General features: G+C 45.0%; 1 protein-coding gene across 1 annotated transcript; it reads left to right on the plus strand.

Annotated features, from left to right (window-relative positions):
* The first annotated feature begins 5,390 nt into the window (after positions 1-5,390).
* Positions 5,391-21,000, plus strand: LOC132890396 (alcohol dehydrogenase class-3-like). The gene is made up of 9 exons (XM_060927216.1): positions 5,391-5,408; positions 7,256-7,357; positions 7,556-7,706; positions 15,157-15,244; positions 17,302-17,521; positions 19,266-19,526; positions 19,645-19,777; positions 19,958-20,096; positions 20,814-21,000. The coding sequence occupies exons 1-9, from the start codon at positions 5,391-5,393 to the stop codon at positions 20,836-20,838; spliced, it is 1,137 nt and encodes a 378-aa protein (XP_060783199.1). The 3' UTR covers positions 20,839-21,000.
* Positions 21,001-22,075: the final 1,075 nt, after the last annotated feature.

A 22,075-nucleotide genomic window follows, 5' to 3' on the forward strand; every position in this document is an offset into this window, starting at 1 on the left:
CTGTTTGCGCTGCTTAACGACATCACCTGACGTCCACCCACTTTCGCTAACTCCACCCAATGTGTCCACCCACTTCCAGCCAGCACAGTTCAGCACGGTTGTAGTCGAAATGCACCTCCAACAGCCCCGCTCAGCCCGACTCAGCTCGACTCGGCACGGCACGGCTCAGCCGCGTTTGTAGTGGAAAAGCGGCATTAGACACGCAGGCAAGCCTTGAGCAACAGTGTCTAATGTTTTAGATAAGAACGCACACGGACGAATCCCCCCTCCATGCTCCTGAGCCAAAACACCAGACGCCGTACCTTGTTGTTCACAGGCGTAGAGATGAAAGGGCTTGGAGTAGTCAGGTAAACCCAGAGCTGGGGCGGAGCAGAGAGCGCTTTTGAGGGAGTGATAAGCGTTAATCATAGTGTCAGTCCAGGTCAAAGGATGTCGCTGTGGGTCTTGAGGAGAGATTGCAGCACGGAGAATCTTGTCATAGGAGGAGCAGTCAGGGATCCATTGTCTGCAGTAATTGATAAGACCCAGAAAAGACATGAGGGCATGCTTAGTGGCAGGGCGTTTCGTGTCTAGAATCGCCTGCACCCGATCAGCTGACAGCTTACGACAACCTTGTGAAAGTTCAAAGCCCAGATACTTAACAGTGTCTTTGCAGAACTGGAGCTTGGTTCTGGAAACCTTGAAACCCTTTTTCGCCAGATGTTGGAGCAGGCGCAATGATGTGGCTTGGCAGATTTCTGGGGACTCAGCGGATATCAGAAGATCATCGGCGTAGGTCAGGATCACAGAGCCCTGGGGGAGGGAGAGGTCACAAAGTGCGTTACGAATTACAGCTGAAAACACAGCTGGAGAATCAATAAAACCTTGTGGTAGGCGTGTCCAAGTATACTGCTTCCGTCTGTGCGTGAACGCAAACAAAGGCTGTGTGTTTTCTCCAACCGGAACGCTGAAAAAAGCAGAGCAGAGATCAATGACGGAGAAACAGCAATGATCAGCAGGAACTTGTGATATTACAGAGGAAACGTCAGGTACAATAGGTGCTACAGGAACAATCAGTTCATTAATCTTACGCAAGTCCTGCGTAAAACGCCAGGTACCGTCTGGCTTGGGCACGGGGTTGACAGGTGTATTATACGGGCTGATACACTCTCTCACCACGCCTTGTTCAAGGAGAGACCGTAGGATGACATCAATCCCTTTGACTTTATCCTCAGAGAGAGGATACTGGTTAACATAAACAGGGAGCAGATGTTTCAGCTTAGCTTCATAAGGAACACAATTAACCAGGCCTACCTCATCCTTCTGTTCAGCCCAAAGAGAGGAGGGAATTTCAGCCAAAGCCATAGAAGGGTCAGCAGAGGGAATAACAGAGTTTACAGAAGTCATGCAAACAGCAGAGATATTTGGTACAGTCACATGTGAAGAAAGATAAGATAAAGCAGGAGGCAGCGAGTCAGGAGTGCAAATAGTCATCTTGGATCCCTGAAACGAAATGGATAAATGTAACAGGCTCATTAGATCCCGTCCCATTAAGTTAAAAGGACACTGTGACATCAACACAAAAGAGTGATGTTTACGAAGTGCTGGGTCAGCGGGACAGGTTACCAGTAACGGAGGAGTGCAAGGGGAAGGAAAAGGGACCCCATCAATTCCCACAGAGCGAACGGTTTTGTTAGACATCGGACCCTCATATGACTTTCCCACCGAGGACATTGTAGCACCAGTGTCAATTAAGAAAGGGAGCACCTTTCCATCCACAACCAATTCTACAACAGGCAAATCACTAGCTAGATAAGAGTCGAAAGAACAATGTAACATCATGGGGTCACAGCTCTGTAGGCAGCTCTATACTCGATATGGGCCTACGCTTGCCGTAGGCAAAGCAGGAGAAGGAGGGGGAGGAGAAGGAAGAGACACACCACGCTGAAGATTAGAAGAAGAAGCAGAAGCAGCTCTTTGACGTGCCCTATCCTCATCTATCCGTTTCTTTCTACACTCGCGCTTCCAATGTCCTTCTTTACCACAATAATAGCACAATCTATCACTGGGGAATCCCTTATTCCCCGCCCGACCTTGTGGATCACCCCAATTCTGTTGTGAGTAACCACTAGCAACGGAAAGACAAGCCACCTGCTTAGTATCCAAAAGATCATCTCCCTCCAAAATTCTAATCTTCTCCCCTAGAGCTCTCACTATCATATTACTCCGGTCACTCAAATGATGTTTCAACACCTTCTGCACATCAGGACGACAATTATTCAGAAATGTCGAGATAAAGAGAGGATTGCTTTGCTGCTGGTTCAGTGGCATATTTCCCAAACAAGTCCATGTCTCGCTAAAGCGTGTCAAAAACTTGGAAGTGAGTTCAGCCTTCTCCTGTTTACAATTAGTAACCTGTGAAAGATCACGGCTAGCCTGTCTTCTTGAGAGCAGATAACGCGTCAATTGTTCCCTTAATTCTCTCATATCTCTATCAATATCTTTCCAGTAAAACTTCATTACTTGTTTGGTCGTAGTCTGCCCATTTTCCTCCTCCTTAACCTCCGTCACGGCATAGTCGTCATTCTCCGGTTTCAAACAAGGGACGGCGGCTAGTAATGCATCTTCATCATATTTATCACTGAGAACAGCATGCATGAGAAGACGATAATCTGCACCAACCATTTGTTTGTGCCTGCACATTCTTATGAGCATGTCTACGAAATTGACTGGGTTGTTTATCGAAGGCAATAACTTGATAATGTCTTTTAATTCTGATGCTGAAGGCGGATAGATCTTAAATCCTTTTCCTCTTCGCGCCCACACACAAGCTGTGTTTATTTCATCGTCAGAATCCGTATTAGAGCCGTTCGTCTCGTTTCTTCTGCTCATTACAGTTTTCCTTCTAGCGCCTGTGTTATGAGATACGCTAGGAACGTTATCAGCGGGACATGAAGCGTTCGCCGGTGTATCTACAGGAATGTTTCTTGTTTCCTCGATCAGCGGAGGAGCAGAGGCTAGGGATCGAAATAAAGCAGGTTTCACCTCTGCATTGCGCTTGGGATGTGGTATTGAATTCTTTTGTTCTTTCGTCTCTTTAATTTTATGAAAATGATCCCAAATTGGCTTCATTCTAATCCACTCTAAATAACCTTTGGTCATGTAATCATAATCCCATTCTGGGTTGCCAAATCCTTCATATATCTGTTTGTGTGCCGAAATGAGATACTCTGGTCTAAAAGTCCCTGCACGAGGATAAATTAACCGAGACTGAAATTGTTTCGTAGACCAATCGGCTAGAAGGTCCAGCCAAGGAGCAGTATAGAATCCCAAATCACATCGATTCATCCAATCCCGTGGAGTGTCTTCAGAATCGGATCTGAGTACCTCTTTACTACCACAACTACCCCCCATGGCCGCACGAAGGAATCAAAGATTAAAAGCGCGCTCTTCTCGTGACAGTTCTCCCCCTTGAAGTGTCTTCACGAGGCTCACCGTCCCGTAAACAAATTACGAGGTTTACCAGCCCAATCCCGTGGCTCTACTAGCCCCGTCTCGTCCCGTAAACAAGAGTCTAAAATAAATAAAGGTCTAATCTAATCTCCAGTCTACGAGGTTCCTTACGTCCCGTGCCTCCACACGAGGATTACCAACCTGAATTTACGGGTCTCTATTTTTTGAAATTACTACCAACCAGGCGGTCAACCAATCAATAACCAATCAAATTATAAATTAAAATTAAATTTACTCACCTGGTTGGCAGTATCGCACTTCTGACACCAAATTGTTGGGTTCACCCAGAAAGAGACCCTGGATTCCTTCGTGAATGCCTTCCCTTCAGGCCCGAAGTAGACAAGGAGACAAGGAGACGAATCGCTCAGAAACGGACAGGAGAACACGTGTGGGTTGTTCACATGCCAGTTTATTCGCTCGCTTCGTCCGAATGAAAACATTTGTGGGAATGTCTTATAGTGTTGCTGTGTTTATGTTTTGTCTTCGTGTGTGTGTGTGTGTGTCTATGTGTGTGTGTCTATGTAGAAGTGTGTAATGATCTTGAATCAATCATAATAATATAATAACATATTTTTGCTGACAGTAAGGTACAGATAGATATCAGAGTTTTGGCTTATAATTAATATTATGTCTGATTCTCGGAATAGTGTGGAATGTTAAACATAGATACTGTAGAAGGTCAAAGGCACACAAAGTTTGCACAGAAAGGATCATCTGAATAATTCTTAATAATTAACATGAATGATTCTTAATACATGAATGTGTGGCCAGTCAGTAAATTACATCTTGATTATCTTGATTCCATCAACATAAGTAAAATAACAAATAACAATCAGTTCTTAATAAGGAATGTTATAAGAGAATAAACATAAAAAATAAGAACAACTTAACCTTCTTAACAACTTAAGAATATGTCTGAGAGAGAGAGAACAATTAAACCACTAACAGGATTAAACTTATAACTAAATTAGGTTAATGCTCTTAAACTAAAAATCCTTAGAATCATAAGATCTTAATTATAATTATAATGTCATTATGAAACTAATCTAGAACTATGAAACTAACATTAATCACGGAATGTATTCATTAATTACGGGATCTATAAAACTAACATTAATCATTACCATAGTATATTTCAATATATTTCAGTGTATTTCATAGCCTTTATGAAGCCATGACCTAAGATTCAACTGAATGAATAAGCATAATCATGAACTTTAATTCTACTATTTTTGAGTGTGGTATGAGTCGATCTGACACTAAAACAGACCTTCAGACACTTCTCTGTTCCAAAATACACATTCATAAACAAAATGTTCCCAAACAATGTCCAGCCGGACCTAAGGTCATTTCAAACTAAATTTTAACACAGAATAAGCTAAGAATCACTATTTCACTAAACTTACATATACCTACATATATCCTGATTTAACCTACTGATTCTGATTCATATTCTGATCATAATCTACATATAATAAATTTTGACCCAACACTTTGTTACTGTCCACCTCTGCAATCAGACCTGTGTGTACCAGTTTCGCCACACCAAGCAGATGTTTCTCTCACCCTGGCAGGGTTTATTTTGCAATAATGACTAAGTCACTGGACATTAACCCTTACATAACACGGTTAACATAAAAGCATACACTTCTGCATACACACTTCTGCACACACACTTCTGCACACACACTTCTGCACAGGTAATGTCATGTGTCTCTGTAACTCTAAATGATGCACTACTAAAAATAAGATATTATAATAAATAAAGTGTACATTAACTAGTGTACCCTTTTAACTTATACTGAATGTGCAATAAGTTGTGTGTGTGTATGTGTGTGTGTGTGTGTGTGTGTGTTGCTTTTTAAGGGCTTGTAACTAAAGATCTGATTATTTTCAAAATGGGAACTGAGAATAAGGTAGGAACTGATTTATTACTGAAGTTGTTTCTTCTGTTGCTGATGAATGTACCTTATAATATAAAATAATATCTTAATATAAAATGCACTTTTATGACCTAAAATGAACACAATACAGGTAGTCGTCGACTTACGACTGCGTTTGGCTGCGACTGACCGGTCGTAAACTGATCTGGTCGTAAGTCGGCCTATGTTAAATGAATGTAAGTATATTGTGATGTGTAATGATATTGTAATCATCTTAAAGTCTTATTTTATCAACATTTTCTTATTTCATTACCTTGGCTCATTATTTGGTTTAAGTCAAACACTGCATACTACACTGCGTACAGTACAATTCGTATGTGCAAAATAAAAAATACAAAATACAAGTGTGAAAAATAGAAAACATTTTAGTTTGAAACATACCAAAATCCAAATGTAAAACATAGCAAAATACAAAATTTAGTGACCGCTGGCATCACTGGTGCTTGGCTGTGGGTCGTCTACGTCATCATCAGCTGTTGCAGCGCTCGGGCTGGCGGGAGCATTTGCTCGTTTCATAAACCAGGAGCTGGGGCGGAAACTGTATGACGGAGTGAGGGAGCGCAAGAGAGACTGCGCATGTGCCGGGAGCTGGGGCGGAAACTGTTGTACGCAGCGAGAGGCGCTGCCAGGAGCTGGGGCGGAAACTGTTGTACGCAGCGAGAGGCGCTACCGGGAGCTGGGGCGGAAACTGTCGTACGCTCAGCTGGGAAACACTTGCCAGTCATAACCAGACGGTCGTAAAGTCAATCGGTCGTAAGTCGACGACTACCTGTAGTTGTTTATTAAAGCAATACACCACTCGAGGATGTGTCTTGCACTGATTTTGTCTCATGTCAAGGTATGAAGTGGAATAAAATCACCATACCTGTGATAAAATCACTGTAACACACACCCTTGAGCAGATTATTGCTTTTATAAAACATCAACAAAAACAATTTGGTAAATCCAGTGTTTAATAAATAATGTACATTAGTATGATTAATAATAATCATTATGAATAATTCTCCTGCTACAGGATGTAGTGTGTTGAACTGGATAGATATTCAATAAGTGGCCACGTGACATCCATGAGAACATTTAGAACGGATCCACGTGTTGTTGTTTTTTCCAGTTAATTTTAATGCACTTATCACTGTGGTCTCGATCATCCAGTGCTGACAACACAGCAACAGCAACAGCACTGACTATATTCAGTGGAAGGACGGGGAATTGGTGATTTACTCAATGTTTGAGGAATCAAATGTGCACATTAGGATTGTGTGAGATAATGATTTAATTGTTCCTACATGGTTTTAGATTAGATTAGATTAGATTAGATTAGATTAGATAAAACTTTATTGATCCCTTTGGGAGGGTTCCCTCAGGGACTGACAATGATGTCCAATGATGTTTACGCTGAGTTTACTATATTAATAATTGTCCAAGTTTGCAGTTACTATGAAAAGACTTGTTAAGATATCTTTTTAAACATATGTTATGAACTCATTGATCATGACCGTAACTGACTGTAGTTAAGTTTGCTGCACTTCACCAAATCACAGTTAATTTGGTAGCAGGTAAATTTAGGGGCATGGGTTCGACAGACATAGAGGTAGTAGTGCAGAGTGCTGACAAAAGTCAGGGGACATGTACTGTAAAACCTGTAACAGACAAGTCGTCATAAAAGATAGTAACTCTACAGAAATTTCAAATCACCTATAAAGGTTCCTCTGCAGGGTTGCAGGGTTCTACACAAACCTGGTGCCTCACTCATGTCTGAGTGGTTTACATATAAACCTAATGACACTCAATAACAGCACCATTCTGTGTGTGTGTTTTAGGTCATCAGGTGTAAAGCAGCTGTTGCGTGGGAACCTGGGAAGCCTCTGTCTGTTGAAGAAGTGGAAGTTGCTCCACCTAAAGACCATGAAGTCAGAATTAAGGTCTGTGTTTCTCCTCAGGACTAACAGGAGAGTGTTCCTTCTGTTCTGTAGAATCTTGGTTATAGCCTCGAGTTTTGAATGCAGCCACTGATTTAAGCTGTGTGTGTGTGTGTGTGTGTGTGTGTGTGTGTGTGTGTGTGTGCGCGCGTGTGTGTGTGTGTGTGCGCGTGTGTGTGTGTGTTGCATGTGGTTTTGCAGATAGCAGCAAGCGGTGTGTGTCACACAGACTGGACACTTCTGAATGATTGTGGGAAAGGAGTGAGGACTATACCATTTCCCCTCATTCTGGGTCATGAGGCTGCTGGTGTGGTGGAGAGTGTCGGCCCGGGGGTGACCACTGTGCAGCCAGGTACACTGCACACACACCCACTTAAGCCCGTATCTCACTGGACTGTGACAAATTGCGAATGTCATTCTCGAGAGAGTTTCAAAAGTGTCTTGAAACATTCGCGGGGCTTCTCAATTTCCTTGCACGAGTCGCAAAGTGTCGCTTCTTCGTCGCTGAAATTTTTAACATGTTCAAAAAATTCATGCGACAAAATTTCTCTCAAAATAACCACAAATGCATCGCTGGTGTTACAAAGCCGTCACGAACCCTTCTCAAGTCAGTGTCCGTGAGACAGGAAGTGCGAGTTCAGCCAGTTCTCACTGGGCTGCGACAGCCTGCAACTAGTTGGAGACACAACAATTCCGATAAAATATGTGGATATCAAATCAGTGTGATTCCAAGTGAAAATTGTCGCTAATTCGCATATTTTATCGCAATTGTTGTGTCTCCAACTAGTCGCAGGCTGTTGCAGCCCAGTGAGATACTGGCTTTACTTGTTGTCCATCGTAATCTGATGATAATATCCATTTTTCTCCTGTAATGGTAGGTTCTAAGACCAGTGTTGTAGTCGAGTCACTAAACCTCAAGTCCGAGTCCAGTCCCGAGTTCCCAGTGTTCAAGTCCGAAGTTCAAGTCATTACAGAATATTTCGAGTCGAGTCCAAGTTGAGTCCATAATTGATCTGAGTCGAGTCCGAGAACAAGACTCCAGCTGCACCATGTGATGGTGGCTGTTGCTGCCTTTATGTGAAAGCGTCTCTGCTACTGTGTTGGACTAACGTTACCGTGCAACTGCCCCATTTTAGTTAATAGGTTACAGATAAAAAGCTTGTTCATCGCTCAGCAAGCCCCGCCCACTATCAACAGGGCAAATAACATAAGAGAGGGTGAACACTCACTAGTTCATCACTCAGCAAGCCCCGCCCACTATCAACAGCGCAATGAACATCGTGTGTCACTTCCTTCTCTGGGTGGAGTCTTGCCAAATGGTGATTGAAGTTCGAGGTCGTCCCCGTCGTCTCCTCGATAGTTCTTCTACATTTGGAACACACAGCAGTGCATTTTTTCCCACTGCACGAGAAGTCTGTATAAGCAACGCGGACAATCCTAGGGGCGTCTCTCCAGGCATTTTAGTGCCATTAACGTTAGTTTGTTCCTGAACATGACGTATGAACAGGTGAATGTGCATTCTCTTGCACGAAATTAGTATAAAAATCAATGTGGATATAAATATCTTATGCCAAATTATTATGGCATGTTACAAAAAATAAAGAAAAAATCTGAGTCCTCGTCTCCAATTTACAAGTCCAAATGCAGTTAATGCACAAGTCTGAGTCATCAGTGCTCAAGTCCAAGTCAAGTCATGAGTCCTTAAAAGTAGGGCACGAGTCAGACTCAAGTACTACAAGCCTGTCTAAGACACCTAACCACTCTAATCATCTAGTCCCAGAACCCCATGTTGTGTTACAGGTGGGGTATTTATCAGTGATAGTGGTGGTAGCTGTATAGTCTGGTGTGTTCTTCTTCAGTTTCTTATGCTATCTCCTTCTAGTCCTGTTCTCTTCTTCCACTGTACGCATCCCACTAACAATGAGCCGCTGCCAGGTGTCACAGTCAGCAGATTCACTCTGCAGGTTCTCAGATCTTATATAGCACTTCTTTAGTGAAAGGTTCACCTGATCTTTATACCTTTTCTTCTGCCTACCTGCTGAACCTTGACCATGAGGCCCCTGACTGTTGGTCCTGGGGAGTCTGATGACATGACCTACCCAGCATAGCTGTACTAACTCCATTGACATTTAGTCCTGGGTGTGACTTTAAACTGCTACCAGTGGTAAGTCTCAGGTCCAGGAGGACTTGAGTACTGGGGAAAGTGGAGTTACCGCTTAATCACCATTGCTCCCAGGTCTGCTCTGACCCAGAGTGATAGCACCTGCCTGGGTTCCAGCTATGGGTTAAATAATACATCACCAATAAGGTGCTGGCAGCTGTGCACTTTTCAGTGCAGTGTGGCAGATGAACCCAACAGGGTCAATGGCACACCACCAGATGGCATGCGGAAGAGCCACTCAAATGGCCAATGGATGGCATCACTTGGCAAGTCAGTTGTCACTGCAGGGCAACTTCTATACCCATCAAGTCTGTGGCACATTTGTGCACCACTTGACATCAGGTCCAGAGGTCCAAAGAGACAACACAATGGGGACATGACATTGTTTGTCTTACCTTACTGTGCAAGGCACTTCGCTAGGAGAGAATAGTATATCAGAGCTCACAAGCCCAGGCATTCCATGGTGGCTCAGCCAGGCCATATGTGCCACCCCTGTGGACAGCTCTGTCACTCTGGTGTGGGCCTTTTGGCCCAGCTGCATTTCTGTGTGTCCTAATGAAGCAGTCATCATCACTAGCGATGGACAGCTGATGATGACTAACCCCATTTCCAGAAAAGTTGGGATATTTTCCAAAATGCAATAAAAACAAAAATCTGTGATTTGTTAATTCACGTCAACTTTTATTGAAGTAACAAAAGTCTCATCTCGTCTTCTTCCGCTTATCCGGGACCGGGTCGTGGAGGCAGCAGTCTAAGCATGGAAGCCCAAACTTCCCTTTCCCCAGACACCTCGGCCAGCTCCTCGGGAAGAACACCGAGGCGTTCCCAGGCCAGCCGAGAGACATAGTCCCTCCAGCGTGTCCTGGGTCTTCCCTGGGGCCTCCTCCCAGGGGGACATGCCTGGAACACCTCCCCAGGGAGGCATCCAGGAGGCATCCGAAAAAGATGCCCGAGCCACCTCAGCTGGTTCCTCTCGATGTGGAGGAGCAGCGGCTCTACTCCGAGCTCCTCCCGAGTGACTGTGCTTCTCACCCTATCTCTAAGGGAGCGCCCAGCCACCCTGCGAAGGAAACTCATTTCAGCCGCTTGTATCCGCGATCTTGTTCTTTCTGTCATTACCCAAAGCTCATGACCATAGGTGAGAGTCGGAACGTAGATCGACCGGTAAATTGAGAGCTTCGCCTTTTGGCTCAGCTCCTTCTTCACCACGACGGACCGGTAAAGCGACCGCATCACTGCGGAGGCTGCACCGATCCGCCTGTCGATCTCACGCTCCATCCTTCCCTCACTCGTGAACAAGATCCCGAGATACTTAAACTCCTCCACTTGAGGCAGGACTTCTCCACCAACCTGGAGAGGGCAAGCCACCCTTTTCCGGTCGAGAACCATGGCCTCGGACTTGGAGGTGCTGATTCTCATCCCAGCCGCTTCACACTCGACTGCAAACCGCCCCAGTGCATGCTGAAGGTCCTGGTTTGAAGAAGCCAACAGGACAACATCATCCGCAAAAAGCAGAGATGAAATCCTGTGGTTCCCAAACAGGATTCCTTCCGGCCCCTGGCTGCGCCTAGAAATTCTGTCCATAAAAATTATGAACAGAACCGGTGACAAAGGGCAGCCCTGCCGGAGTCCAACATGCACTGGGAACAGGTCTGACTTACTGCCGGCAATGCGAACCAGACTCCTGCTCCGTTCGTACAGGGACCGGACAGCCCTTAGCAAAGAGCCCCGAACCCCATACTCCCGAAGCACCCCCCACAGAATACCACGGGGGACACGGTCGAATGCCTTCTCCAGATCCACAAAGCACATGTGGACTGGTTGGGCAAACTCCCATGAACCCTCGAGCACCCTATGAAGGGTATAGAGCTGGTCCAGTGTTCCGCGACCAGGACGAAAACCGCATTGTTCCTCCTGGATCCGAGGTTCGACTATTGGTCGAATTCTCCTCTCCAGTACCCTGGAGTAAACTTTCCCTGGGAGGCTGAGAAGTGTGATTCCCCTATAATTGGAGCACACTCTCTGGTCCCCTTTCTTAAAAAGAGGGACCACCACCCCAGTCTGCCACTCCAGAGGCACTGTCCCCGACCGCCACGCGATGTCGCAGAGGCGTGTCAACCAAGACAGCCCCACAACATCCAGAGACTTGAGATACTCAGGGCGGATCTCATCCACCCCCGGTGCCTTGCCACCGAGGAGCTTGCAAACCACCTCAGTGACTTCGGCTTGGGTAATGGACGAGTCCACCTCTGAGTCATCAGCCTCAGTCTCCTCAGTGGAAGACATGACGGTGGGATTGAGGAGATCCTCAAAGCATTCCTTCCACCGCCCGACAATGTCCCCAGTCGAGGTCAACAGCTCCCCACCCGCACTGTAAACAGTGTTGGCAGAGTACTGCTTCCCCCTCCTGAGGCGCCGGACGGTTTGCCAGAATTTCTTCGAGGCCGACCGATAGTCCTTCTCCATGGCCTCCCCAAACTCCTCCCAGTTCCGAGTTTTTGCCTCCGCAACTGCCTGAGCTGCAGCACGCCTGGCCTGCCGATACCCGTCGGCTGCCTCAGGAGTCCCGGAGGTCAACATGGCCCGATAGGATTCCTTCTTCAGCTTGACAGCATCCCTTACTTCCGGTGTCCACCACCGGGTTCGGGGATTGCCGCCACGACAGGCACCGGAGACCTTGCGGCCACAGCTCCGAACAGCTGCGTCCACAATGGAGGTAGAGAACATGGTCCACTCAGACTCAATGTCCCCCGCCTCCCTCGGAAGCTGGGAAAAGCTCTCCCGGAGGTGGGAGTTAAAGACCTCCCCAACAGAGTGCTCGGCCAGACGTTCCCAGCAGACCCTCACCATACGTTTAGGCCTGCCAGGTCTGTCCAACTTCCTCCTCCGCCAGCGGATCCAACTCACCACCAGGTGGTGATCAGTTGACAGCTCAGCCCCTCTCTTCACCCGAGTGTCCAAGACATAGGGCCAGAGATCAGATGAAACGACTATAAAGTCGATCATCGACCTCCGACCTAAGGTGTCCTGGTGCCACGTGCACTTATGGACACCCCTATGCTCGAACATGGTGTTCGTTATGGACAAACCGTGACTAGCACAGAAGTCCAATAACAAAACACCACTCGGGTTCAGATCGGGGAGGCCGTTCCTCCCAACCACGCCCCTCCAGGTGACACTGTCGTCGCCCACGTGAGCATTGAAGTCCCCCAGTAGCACAATGGAGTCCCCAGTCTGAGCACCCCTCAGTACCTCTCCCAGGGACTCCAAGAAGGCCGGATACTCTATACTGCTATTTGGCCCGTAGGCACAAACAACAGCAAGAGCCCTCTCCCCAATCCGAAGGCGCAGAGAGGCGACCCTCTCGTTCACTGGGGTAAACTCCAACACATGGCGGCTGAGCTGGGGAGCTATAAGCAAGCCCACACCAGCCCGCCGCCGCTCACCACGGGCGACTCCAGAGAAGTGGAAAGTCCAGCCCCTCTCGAGGAGCTGGGTTCCAGAGCCCATGCTATGCGTGGAGGTGAGCCCGACTATCTCTAGCCGGTACCTCTCAACCTCCCGCACAAGCTCAGGCTCCTTCCCCCCCAGCGAAGTGACATTCCATGTCCCAACAGCCAGCCGCTGTGACCGGGGATCAGGTCGTCGAGGCCCCTGCCTTCGACTGCCACCCAATCCACATTGCACCAAACCCCTACTGCTACCTCTGTGGGTGGTGAACCTCTACAAAAGTAACAAAAGTACAAAGAAAATATTTTCAAAAGTTTTACTGATCAACTTAATTGTAATTTGTAAATATGAACAAAGTTAGAATTCAATGCCTGCAACACACTCAAAAAAAGTTGGGACAGAGAATCAGACATTTACTATTGTGTTACATCACCTTTCCTTTAATAACTCTTTTTAACTGTATGGGATCTGAGGATGCTAATTGTTGTACTTTTGCAATTGGAATTTTTGTCCATTTTTGCTTGATACAAGACTTCAGCTGCTCAACATTCCGTAGTCGCCGTTGTCAGATTCTCCTCTTCATGATGAACCGTACATTCTCAGTAGAAGACAGATCTGGACTGGCAGCAGACCAGTCAAGCACATGCACTCTGTGTCTACAAAGCCACACTGTTGTAGCCCATGCAAAATGTGGCCTGACATTGTCCTGCTCAAATAAGCATGGACTACCCGGGATATGTCTCTCTAAAATCCCAATATATCCCCCAATATATCAATGATACCTTCACACACATGTAACTCCCCCATGCTGCGGGCACTGACCCCCCCCCATACCATCACAGATGCTACCTTTGCACCCCTCTGATAACAAAATCAATGACAAAATCAATGGTTGTGTTCACCTTTGGCACTAAGAACTTGATGTCTGGTTTTCCCCAAAATGAGTTGAAATGTGACTCGTTTGACCACAGCACATGCTTCCACTGTCTTTTGGTCCATCTGAGATGAGTTCAGGCCCAGAGAAATCAGCAGTGTTTCTCTATAGAATTGATGAATGGCTTCCTCCTTGTGTAATACAGTTTCAGGTTGCATTTCTGGATGCAGCAGCAGACGGTGTTAAGTGATGACGGTTTTCCAAAGTCCTCCTGAGCCCATGTGGTTATATTTGTCACATTAGCATGACCCTTTCTCAGGCAGTGCCACCTGAGGGCTCAAAGGTCATGCACATTCAACAGTGGTTTCCGACCTCACCCTTTACGCACTGAGATGTCTCCAAATTCCCTGAATCTTTTCACAATATTATGGACTGTAGATTTTGAAAGACCTAAAATCTTGTGTTGAGAAATGTTCTTTTTGAATGTACAAGCAATTCTCTCATGAATTTTAGAACAAAGCAGTGAGCCACACCTCATTCTTGCTTGCAAACACTGAATCTTTGGTGCTGCTCCTTTTAAACCCAGTCATGCTATCATTTAACCTGTTTATTGTGGAATCTGGGGCGGCATGGGGGTGTGGTGGTTAGCGCTGTTGCCTCACAGCAAGAAGGTCCAGGTTCGAGCCCCGTGGCCAGCGAGGGCCTTTCTGTGTGGAGTTTGCATGTTCTCCCCGTGTCCGCGTGGGTTTCCTCCGGGTGCTCCGGTTTCCCCCACAGTCCAAAGACATGCAGGTTAGGTTAACTGGTGACTCTAAATTGAGCGTAGGTGTGAATGTGAGTGTGAATGGTTGTCTGTGTCTGTGTGTCAGCCCTGTGATGACCTGGCGACTTGTCCAGGGTGTACCCCGCCTTTCGCCCGTAGTCAGCTGGGATAGGCTCCAGCTTGCCTGCGACCCTGTAGACAGGATAAAGCGGCTACAGATGATGAGATTTTTGTTTTTATTGCATTTTGGAAAATATCCCCACTTTTCTGGAAATGGGGTTAATATTTGTGTGATTGTGGCCTCAGTGCTTCTGCAGTTGGTCTGGTAAGTATGCCAGTAAGAGGCACAAGATCACAGCAGGTGAGTCTCAGGATAAGCTTCAGACATCCAACATTATGTGGAAGCACTGAAGGTCCTCCAGACTTCCAGACCCCCAGCTGTAGAGGAGGGCTGGTATACAGACAGTGTGGGAAACAGCAACCTTGGTGTGTAGGTGGAGATTATTTTTCTGAAAGACCTGATTAATTTTGAATCTTCTTCTTCTTCCCTCCAGGAGATAATGTGATCCCTGTCCTCCTACCTTACTGTGATGAGTGTCAGTTCTGTCTGAGTCCAAAGACAAACTTGTGCACAAAGAACAGGTGAGGACTTTGTTTTTGTTGATTTTTTTTTAAATCCAATTAAAACCCCTGATCAACACAACTAAACTCTAGAAACTCCATCTTTATCACTGCAACATAATTATTTTCTGAACATATCATATACAACCCCGATTCCAAAAAAGTTGGGACAAAGTACAAATTGTAAATAAAAACGGAATGCAATAATTTACAAATCTCAAAAACTGATATTGTATTCACAATAGAACAAAGACAACATATCAAATGTTGAAAGTGAGACATTTTGAAATTTCATGCCAAATATTGGCTCATTTGAAATTTCATGACAGCAACACATCTCAAAAAAGTTGTGACAGGGGCAATAAGAGATTGGAAAAGTCAAAAGGTACGAAAAAGGAACAGCTGGAGGACCAAATTGCAACTCATTAGGTCAATTGGCAATAGGCCATTAACATGACTGGGTATAAAAAGAGCATCTTGGAGTGGCAGCGGCTCTCAGAAGTAAAGATGGGAAGAGGATCACCAATCCCCCTAATTCTGCGCCGACAAATAGTGGAGCAATATCAGAAAGGAGTTCGACAGTGTAAAATTGCAAAGAGTTTGAACATATCATCATCTACAGTGCATAATATCATCAAAAGATTCAGAGAATCTGGAAGAATCTCTGTGCGTAAGGGTCAAGGCTGGAAAACCATACTGGGTGCCCGTGATCTTCGGGCCCTTAGACGGCACTGCATCACATACAGGCATGCTTCTGTATTGGAAATCACAAAATGGGCTCAGGAATATTTCCAGAGAACATTATCTGTGAACACAATTCACCGTGCCATCCGCCGTTGCCAGCTAAAACTCTATAGTTCAAAGAAGAAGCCGTATCTAAACATGATCCAGAAGCGCAGACGTCTTCTCTGGGCCAAGGCTCATTTAAAATGGACTGTGGCCAAGTGGAAAACTGTTCTGTGATCAGACGAATCAAAATTTGAAGTTCTTCATGGAAATCAGGGACGCCGTGTCATTCGGACTAAAGAGGAGAAGGACGACCCAAGTTGTTATCAGCGCTCAGTTCAGAAGCCTGCATCTCTGATGGTATGGGGTTGCATTAGTGCGTGTGGCATGGGCAGCTTACACATCTGGAAAGACACCATCAATGCTGAAAGGTATATCCAGGTTCTAGAGCAACATATGCTCCCATCCAGACGACGTCTCTTTCAGGGAAGACCTTGCATTTTCCAACATGACAATCCCAAACCACATACTGCATCAATTACAGCATCATGGCTGCGTAGAAGAAGGGTCCGGGTACTGAACTGGCCAGCCTGCAGTCCAGATCTTTCACCCATAGAAAACATTTGGCGCATCATAAAACGGAAGATATGACAAAAAAGACCTAAGACAGTTGAGCAACTAGAATCCTACATTAGCCAAGAATGGGTTAACATTCCTATCCCTAAACTTGAGCAACTTGTCTCCTCAGTCCCCAGACGTTTACAGACTGTTGTAAAGAGAAAAGGGGATGTCTCACAGTGGGAAACATGGCCTTGTCCCAACTTTTTTGAGATGTGTTGTTGTCATGAAATTTAAAATCACCTAATTTTTCTCTTGAAATGATACATTTTCTCAGTTTAAACATTTGATATGTCATCTATGTTCTATTCTGAATAAAATATGGAATTTTGAAACTTCCACATCATTGCATTCCGTTTTTATTTACAATTTGTACTTTGTCCCAACTTTTTTGGAATCGGGGTTGTAATATTTGAATATTTTAAATCTTGTTCCTGTCAAGGTTATTTTCTTCTAAATCTAGAAGAAAAATGCATTACAGCACAGTGAAATTCCATCCATAGCTGTGTTTCTGTAAAGCTGTGCTATGATAATGTATATTATTAAAATGAGTATATCAATAGAATTGAATTGAAGATATAATTTCAGGAATGAGTAGTGTATTGTATTTCTCCTCACTGCTCTCAGTTTTCTCACTGGAGGTTTAAATAGTGACCCTGACAATAAGATTACTCACTGATTATACTGATTTTTTTTTTTATCTCTCTAACTGTCTGTCTGTCTGTCTCTCTCAGTGAGAAGCTTCAGCAGTGTGTGCTAGCTGATGGTACGAGTCGTTTCACCTGTAAGGGTCAGCAGGTGTATCAGTTTTCTGGTGTGAGCACTTTCTCCGAATACACCGTTGTTCCTGAATACAACGTCGCTAAGATTCACCGAGACGCACCGCTGGATAAAGTGTGTCTCCTCGGCTGTGGGGTGGCTACAGGATACGGAGCAGCACTAAATTCGGCCAAAGTAAGTGTGTGTGTGTGTGTTTCAACAACGTTTAATAAGTAACCTGAGCATGCGATTAAATACTGTAGTTTGAGAATATTACATTTCTGATTAATCCGCTCAGCCACCTCACAGAGGACTTTAAACTCCTGAGTCATGGTGAGATACGTTCAATTTTTATGAACTCAGTGCTGTACTGACACACACTTTTTTTTTTTTAAATAAACTCCATGATATGGAGTTGCAGACTTAATTTTAACCCCCCACTGCTCTGTAAAGCAAGGTGACCCTCAGGGATCAGTTTTATTTACTATTTATATGGTGGCAATTTATAGGTGGGCCACCTCTGTCCATGAGCTTGTGGTCAGACAGCTCTATCCACAAACCTGTGGTCACCCGACTCTAACCATGAGCTTGTGGACAAACAGCTTTATTCCTGAATCCATGGTCTGACATAGCCTGGGCCCGCCCATCCTAAGTGTGATGCAACACGAGGACCTGTTGCGAACTTAGTCTGGCAAGGCAAGCTATCTACAGCTTTTCCAAGCTCCGGACTGTCCAGTTCAGTACCCGGACCCTTCTTCTACGCAGCCATGATGCTGTAATTGATGCAGTATGTGGTTTGGCATTGTCATGTTGGAAAATGCAAGGTCTTCCCTGAAAGAGACGTCGTCTGGATGGGAGCATATGTTGCTCTAGAACCTGGATATACCTTTCAGCATTGATGGTGTCTTTCCAGATGTGTAAGCTGCCCATGCCACATGCACTAATGCAACCCCATACCATCAGAGATGCAGGCTTCTGAACTGAGCGCTGATAACAACTCGGGTCGTCCTTCTCCTCTTTAGTCTGAATGACACGGCGTCCCTGATTTCCATAAAGAACTTCAAATTTTGATTCATCTGACCACAGAACAGTTTTTCACTTTGCCACAGTCCATTTTAAATGAGCCTTGGCCCAGAGAAGATGTCTGCGCTTCTGGATCATGTTTAGATACGGCTTCTTCTTTGAACTATCGAGTTTTAGCTGGCAACGGCGGATGGCACGGTGAATTGTGTTCACAGGTAATGTTCTCTGGAAATATTCCTGAGCCCATTTTGTGATTTCCAATACAGAAGCATGCCTGTATGTGATGCAGTGCCGTCTAAGGGCCCGAAGATCACGGGCACCCAGTATGGTTTTCCAGCCTTGACCCTTAGGCACAGAGATTCTTCCAGATTCTCTGAATCTTTTGATGATATTATGCACTGTAGATGATGATATGTTCAAACTCTTTGCAATTTTACACTGTCGAACTCCTTTCTGATATTGCTCCACTATTTGTCGGCGCAGAATTAGGGGGATTGGTGATCCTCTTCCCATCTTTACTTCTGAGAGCCGCTGCCACTCCAAGATGCTCTTTTTATACCCAGTCATGTTAATGACCTATTGCCAATTGACCTAATGAGTTGCAATTTGGTCCTCCAGCTGTTCCTTTTTTGTACCTTTAACTTTTCCAGCCTCTTATTGCCCCTGTCCCAACTTTTTTGAGATGTGTTGCCGTCATGAAATTTCAAATGAGCCAATATTTGGCATGAAATTTCAAAATGTCTCACTTTCGACATTTGATATGTTGTCTATGTTCTATTGTGAATACAATATCAGATTTTGGGATTTGTAAATTATTGCATTCCATTTTTATTTACAATTTGTACTTTGTCCCAACTTTTTTGGAATCGGGGTTGTATTTACTAAACCTTGTGGTTGTTCCTCCCCGCTTCTGTAGGTGGAGCATGGTTCTGTCTGTGCCGTGTTCGGTTTGGGAGCCATCGGTCTCGCCACGGTGATGGGCTGTAAAGCTGCCGGAGCCTCCAGGATCATCGGTGTCGACATCAATGCGGAGAAATGTGAAGTTGCCAAGAAGTTCGGTGTCACTGACTTTGTGAACCCTAACGATCACAGCAAACCCATTCAGGAGGTGCTGATGGAGATGACAAGTGGAGGAGTGGACTACAGCTTCGAGTGTGTGGGGAACGTCACACTTATGGTGGGTTTGAGGTTGATTCATGAGCCATCCGCTACAGACGTCAGCTGTACTATCAACTATAGACAGATGAGAATGTGCAGATTCAGACTCTGATGAAAATGTGTTTTATCTCAACTAGAGGGCAGCATTTGAGAGCTGCAATACTGCCTGGGGAACCTGTGTGATTGTGGGATGGACTGAAAACAACCTGATCTTGGTGTCCCCTAAGGACCTCTTATTGGGACGAACGCTTAAAGGATCCGTCTTGGGTGGTAAGAGACGAGCAATTTATCACGTAGATACTCACAGCTTCGTAACATCTATTCATATTAAACTTCTGGTTTAAAAATCTGAAGGCAAAATCCACAACAAAAAAATAACGAATATGGCTGAAAGTGCATTGGATGTATGGATATATCCATATTGTTTTTTTTTCTGTGTGTACTGAACAGGATGGAAGAGTGTGTGTAGTGTACCCAAACTGGTGGAGGACTACATGAACAGCCGAATCTTGCTGAATGAGTTTGTGACACACACGCTCCCTCTGAAGGAGATTAACCACGCCTTCGAACTCATGATCAACGGGAAAAGGTCTGAGTCACATAACCATAATACGACCAATAGAACTTATTTATTCAGTGGGATTAATTTTACTTCCTGCACAGCAAACTACACGTCAGATTCCCTTTGATTAGCTCGTTTCAAATCACCTAGTAATATTTTTATAAACAGTTATATTTACATCCCTTTACAGCTTACATTCTTTACGTTTTAGTTCAGTTTGACTGACTGAAAAGTTGTTTGCTGATTAAATGTGTTATAATTAAAATGAGCACAAAATGATGACAGGGCGGCACGGTGGTGTAGTGGTTAGCGCTGTCGCCTCACAGCAAGAAGGTCCTGGGTTCGAGCCCCGGGGCCGGCGAGGGCCTTTCTGTGTGGAGTTTGCATGTTCTCCCCGTGTCCGCGTGGGTTTCCTCCGGGTGCTCCGGTTTCCCCCACAGTCCAAAGACATGCAGGTTAGGTTAACTGGTGACTCTAAATTGACCGTAGGTGTGAGTGTGAATGGTTGTCTGTGTCTATGTGTCAGCCCTGTGATGACCTGGCGACTTGTCCAGGGTGTACCCCGCCTTTCACCCGTAGTCAGCTGGGATAGGCTCCAGCTTGCCTGCGACCCTGTAGAAGGATAAAGCGGCTAGAGATAATGAGATGAGATGAGACAAAATGATGACAATTTATAAAAAATGAAAGCTGAATATAAAGAAAAAAGTCACTTATCCAACTTATCACTGACTTTTTCTTTCTCAGTGTTCGGTCGGTGATAAAAATGTGAGCCGTGAACCTCGAATCTCAATTCTTTAACCATGAAGACATAAAATCAGTCACCATGACAACAGACTCATTACCCAGTGGGCCTCAGAGCTGCTGGTCCTTCTGTAAAGTTTAAAGGAAACACCGTGATGAAGATGGAAACTCAGGACAGAAGATGTGTCTGTGTGTTAATGCTGAAATAAAAATCAAACTTTTTGTTGAAATAAAAAACATGAAACTACAGTCTGAAATTAGAATAAATATGACTGCAATTACAATTATTTCCCTCTTATCTTTTTACAAGCAGATCTAAATCTCAGAGGACTGGGTGTTTAATTCTGGACATTTTAAGATTGTATTCTCACCTGTAAAGTTTTTTTTTTTAAGTTACTGGTGATCCAGCTCAAAAACAACTCTTCAAGTTGGGAGCCAATTTACTTTTAGTAGAAATGTCCGAACGGTTCAAAATTTGGTGCATGAACCAGAGCAGAACCCAATCCCTATTGTTGGAAAAGGGGTGTGTTCACCCTATGATAGATTGGTAACTTGCCCAGGGTGAACCCCGCCTCTCACCTGAAATCAGCTGGGATTGGCTCCAGCTTCTCTCACGACCCTGACAGATAAGCGAGATAGATAGTGGATAGAGTTTGCCTCGTACTATCCTTTAGTTAATGTCCTGACCTCCTGCCTGTTGCCTCACATCTGTCAGGGTGCAGCCACTTATGGACGTAAGTGCAGGAGAGAACGGGCACGTCGCCAACTGGAAACCAAATCAGCAAACAGAGGACGTAGTCAGATTTGGGTCGGTCAATGTGCAAACTCTATTTCAGAGATCAGGCAAGAAAGCAGAGTCAAAATAATCACAGGAAATAGGGTCAAGGTCCCAGGAGGTCAGCACTGGTAAATAAGGCTTGGTGTGATCAGGCACCAGGACACAGAATGATGCTTCACAACTGAGGAGAGTGTTTGCTGAGCTTATATAGAGGGCTGATTACTGAGGAAATGGGAACCAGGTGCACTTCCTAGTATTTGGGAGATGAGGGGTGCTGTGGTGTTTGGGAAATGTAGTCCAGAGCAACCATGTTTGGAGGCAGCTCTGAACTCAAGTTTTCGGTGGTTACTGAGAACGTCTGAAATTTACCTGCCAGTTTCTGCCATAACACATTTCCCCTGCAACTGCACCATCTCAGAGATAAATTTGTATCAAATATTTATTTTATTTAAAAAAAGCCTAAAATTATCCAGCAGGGCGGCACGGT

The sequence above is a fragment of the Neoarius graeffei genome, chromosome 8 (genome assembly GCF_027579695.1).
Source record: "Neoarius graeffei isolate fNeoGra1 chromosome 8, fNeoGra1.pri, whole genome shotgun sequence".
Taxonomy (NCBI): Eukaryota; Metazoa; Chordata; class Actinopteri; order Siluriformes; family Ariidae; genus Neoarius; species Neoarius graeffei.

What these genes read in the sequence shown, in the direction of transcription:
- LOC132890396 (XM_060927216.1), top strand. An exon ending in AACTTGTGCACAAAGAACAG is followed by an intron (nt 15,245 to 17,301) that starts GTGAGGACTTTG and finishes TGTCTCTCTCAG; the next exon opens with TGAGAAGCTTCAGCAGTGTG. An exon ending in CAGCACTAAATTCGGCCAAA is followed by an intron (nt 17,522 to 19,265) that starts GTAAGTGTGTGT and finishes CCGCTTCTGTAG; the next exon opens with GTGGAGCATGGTTCTGTCTG.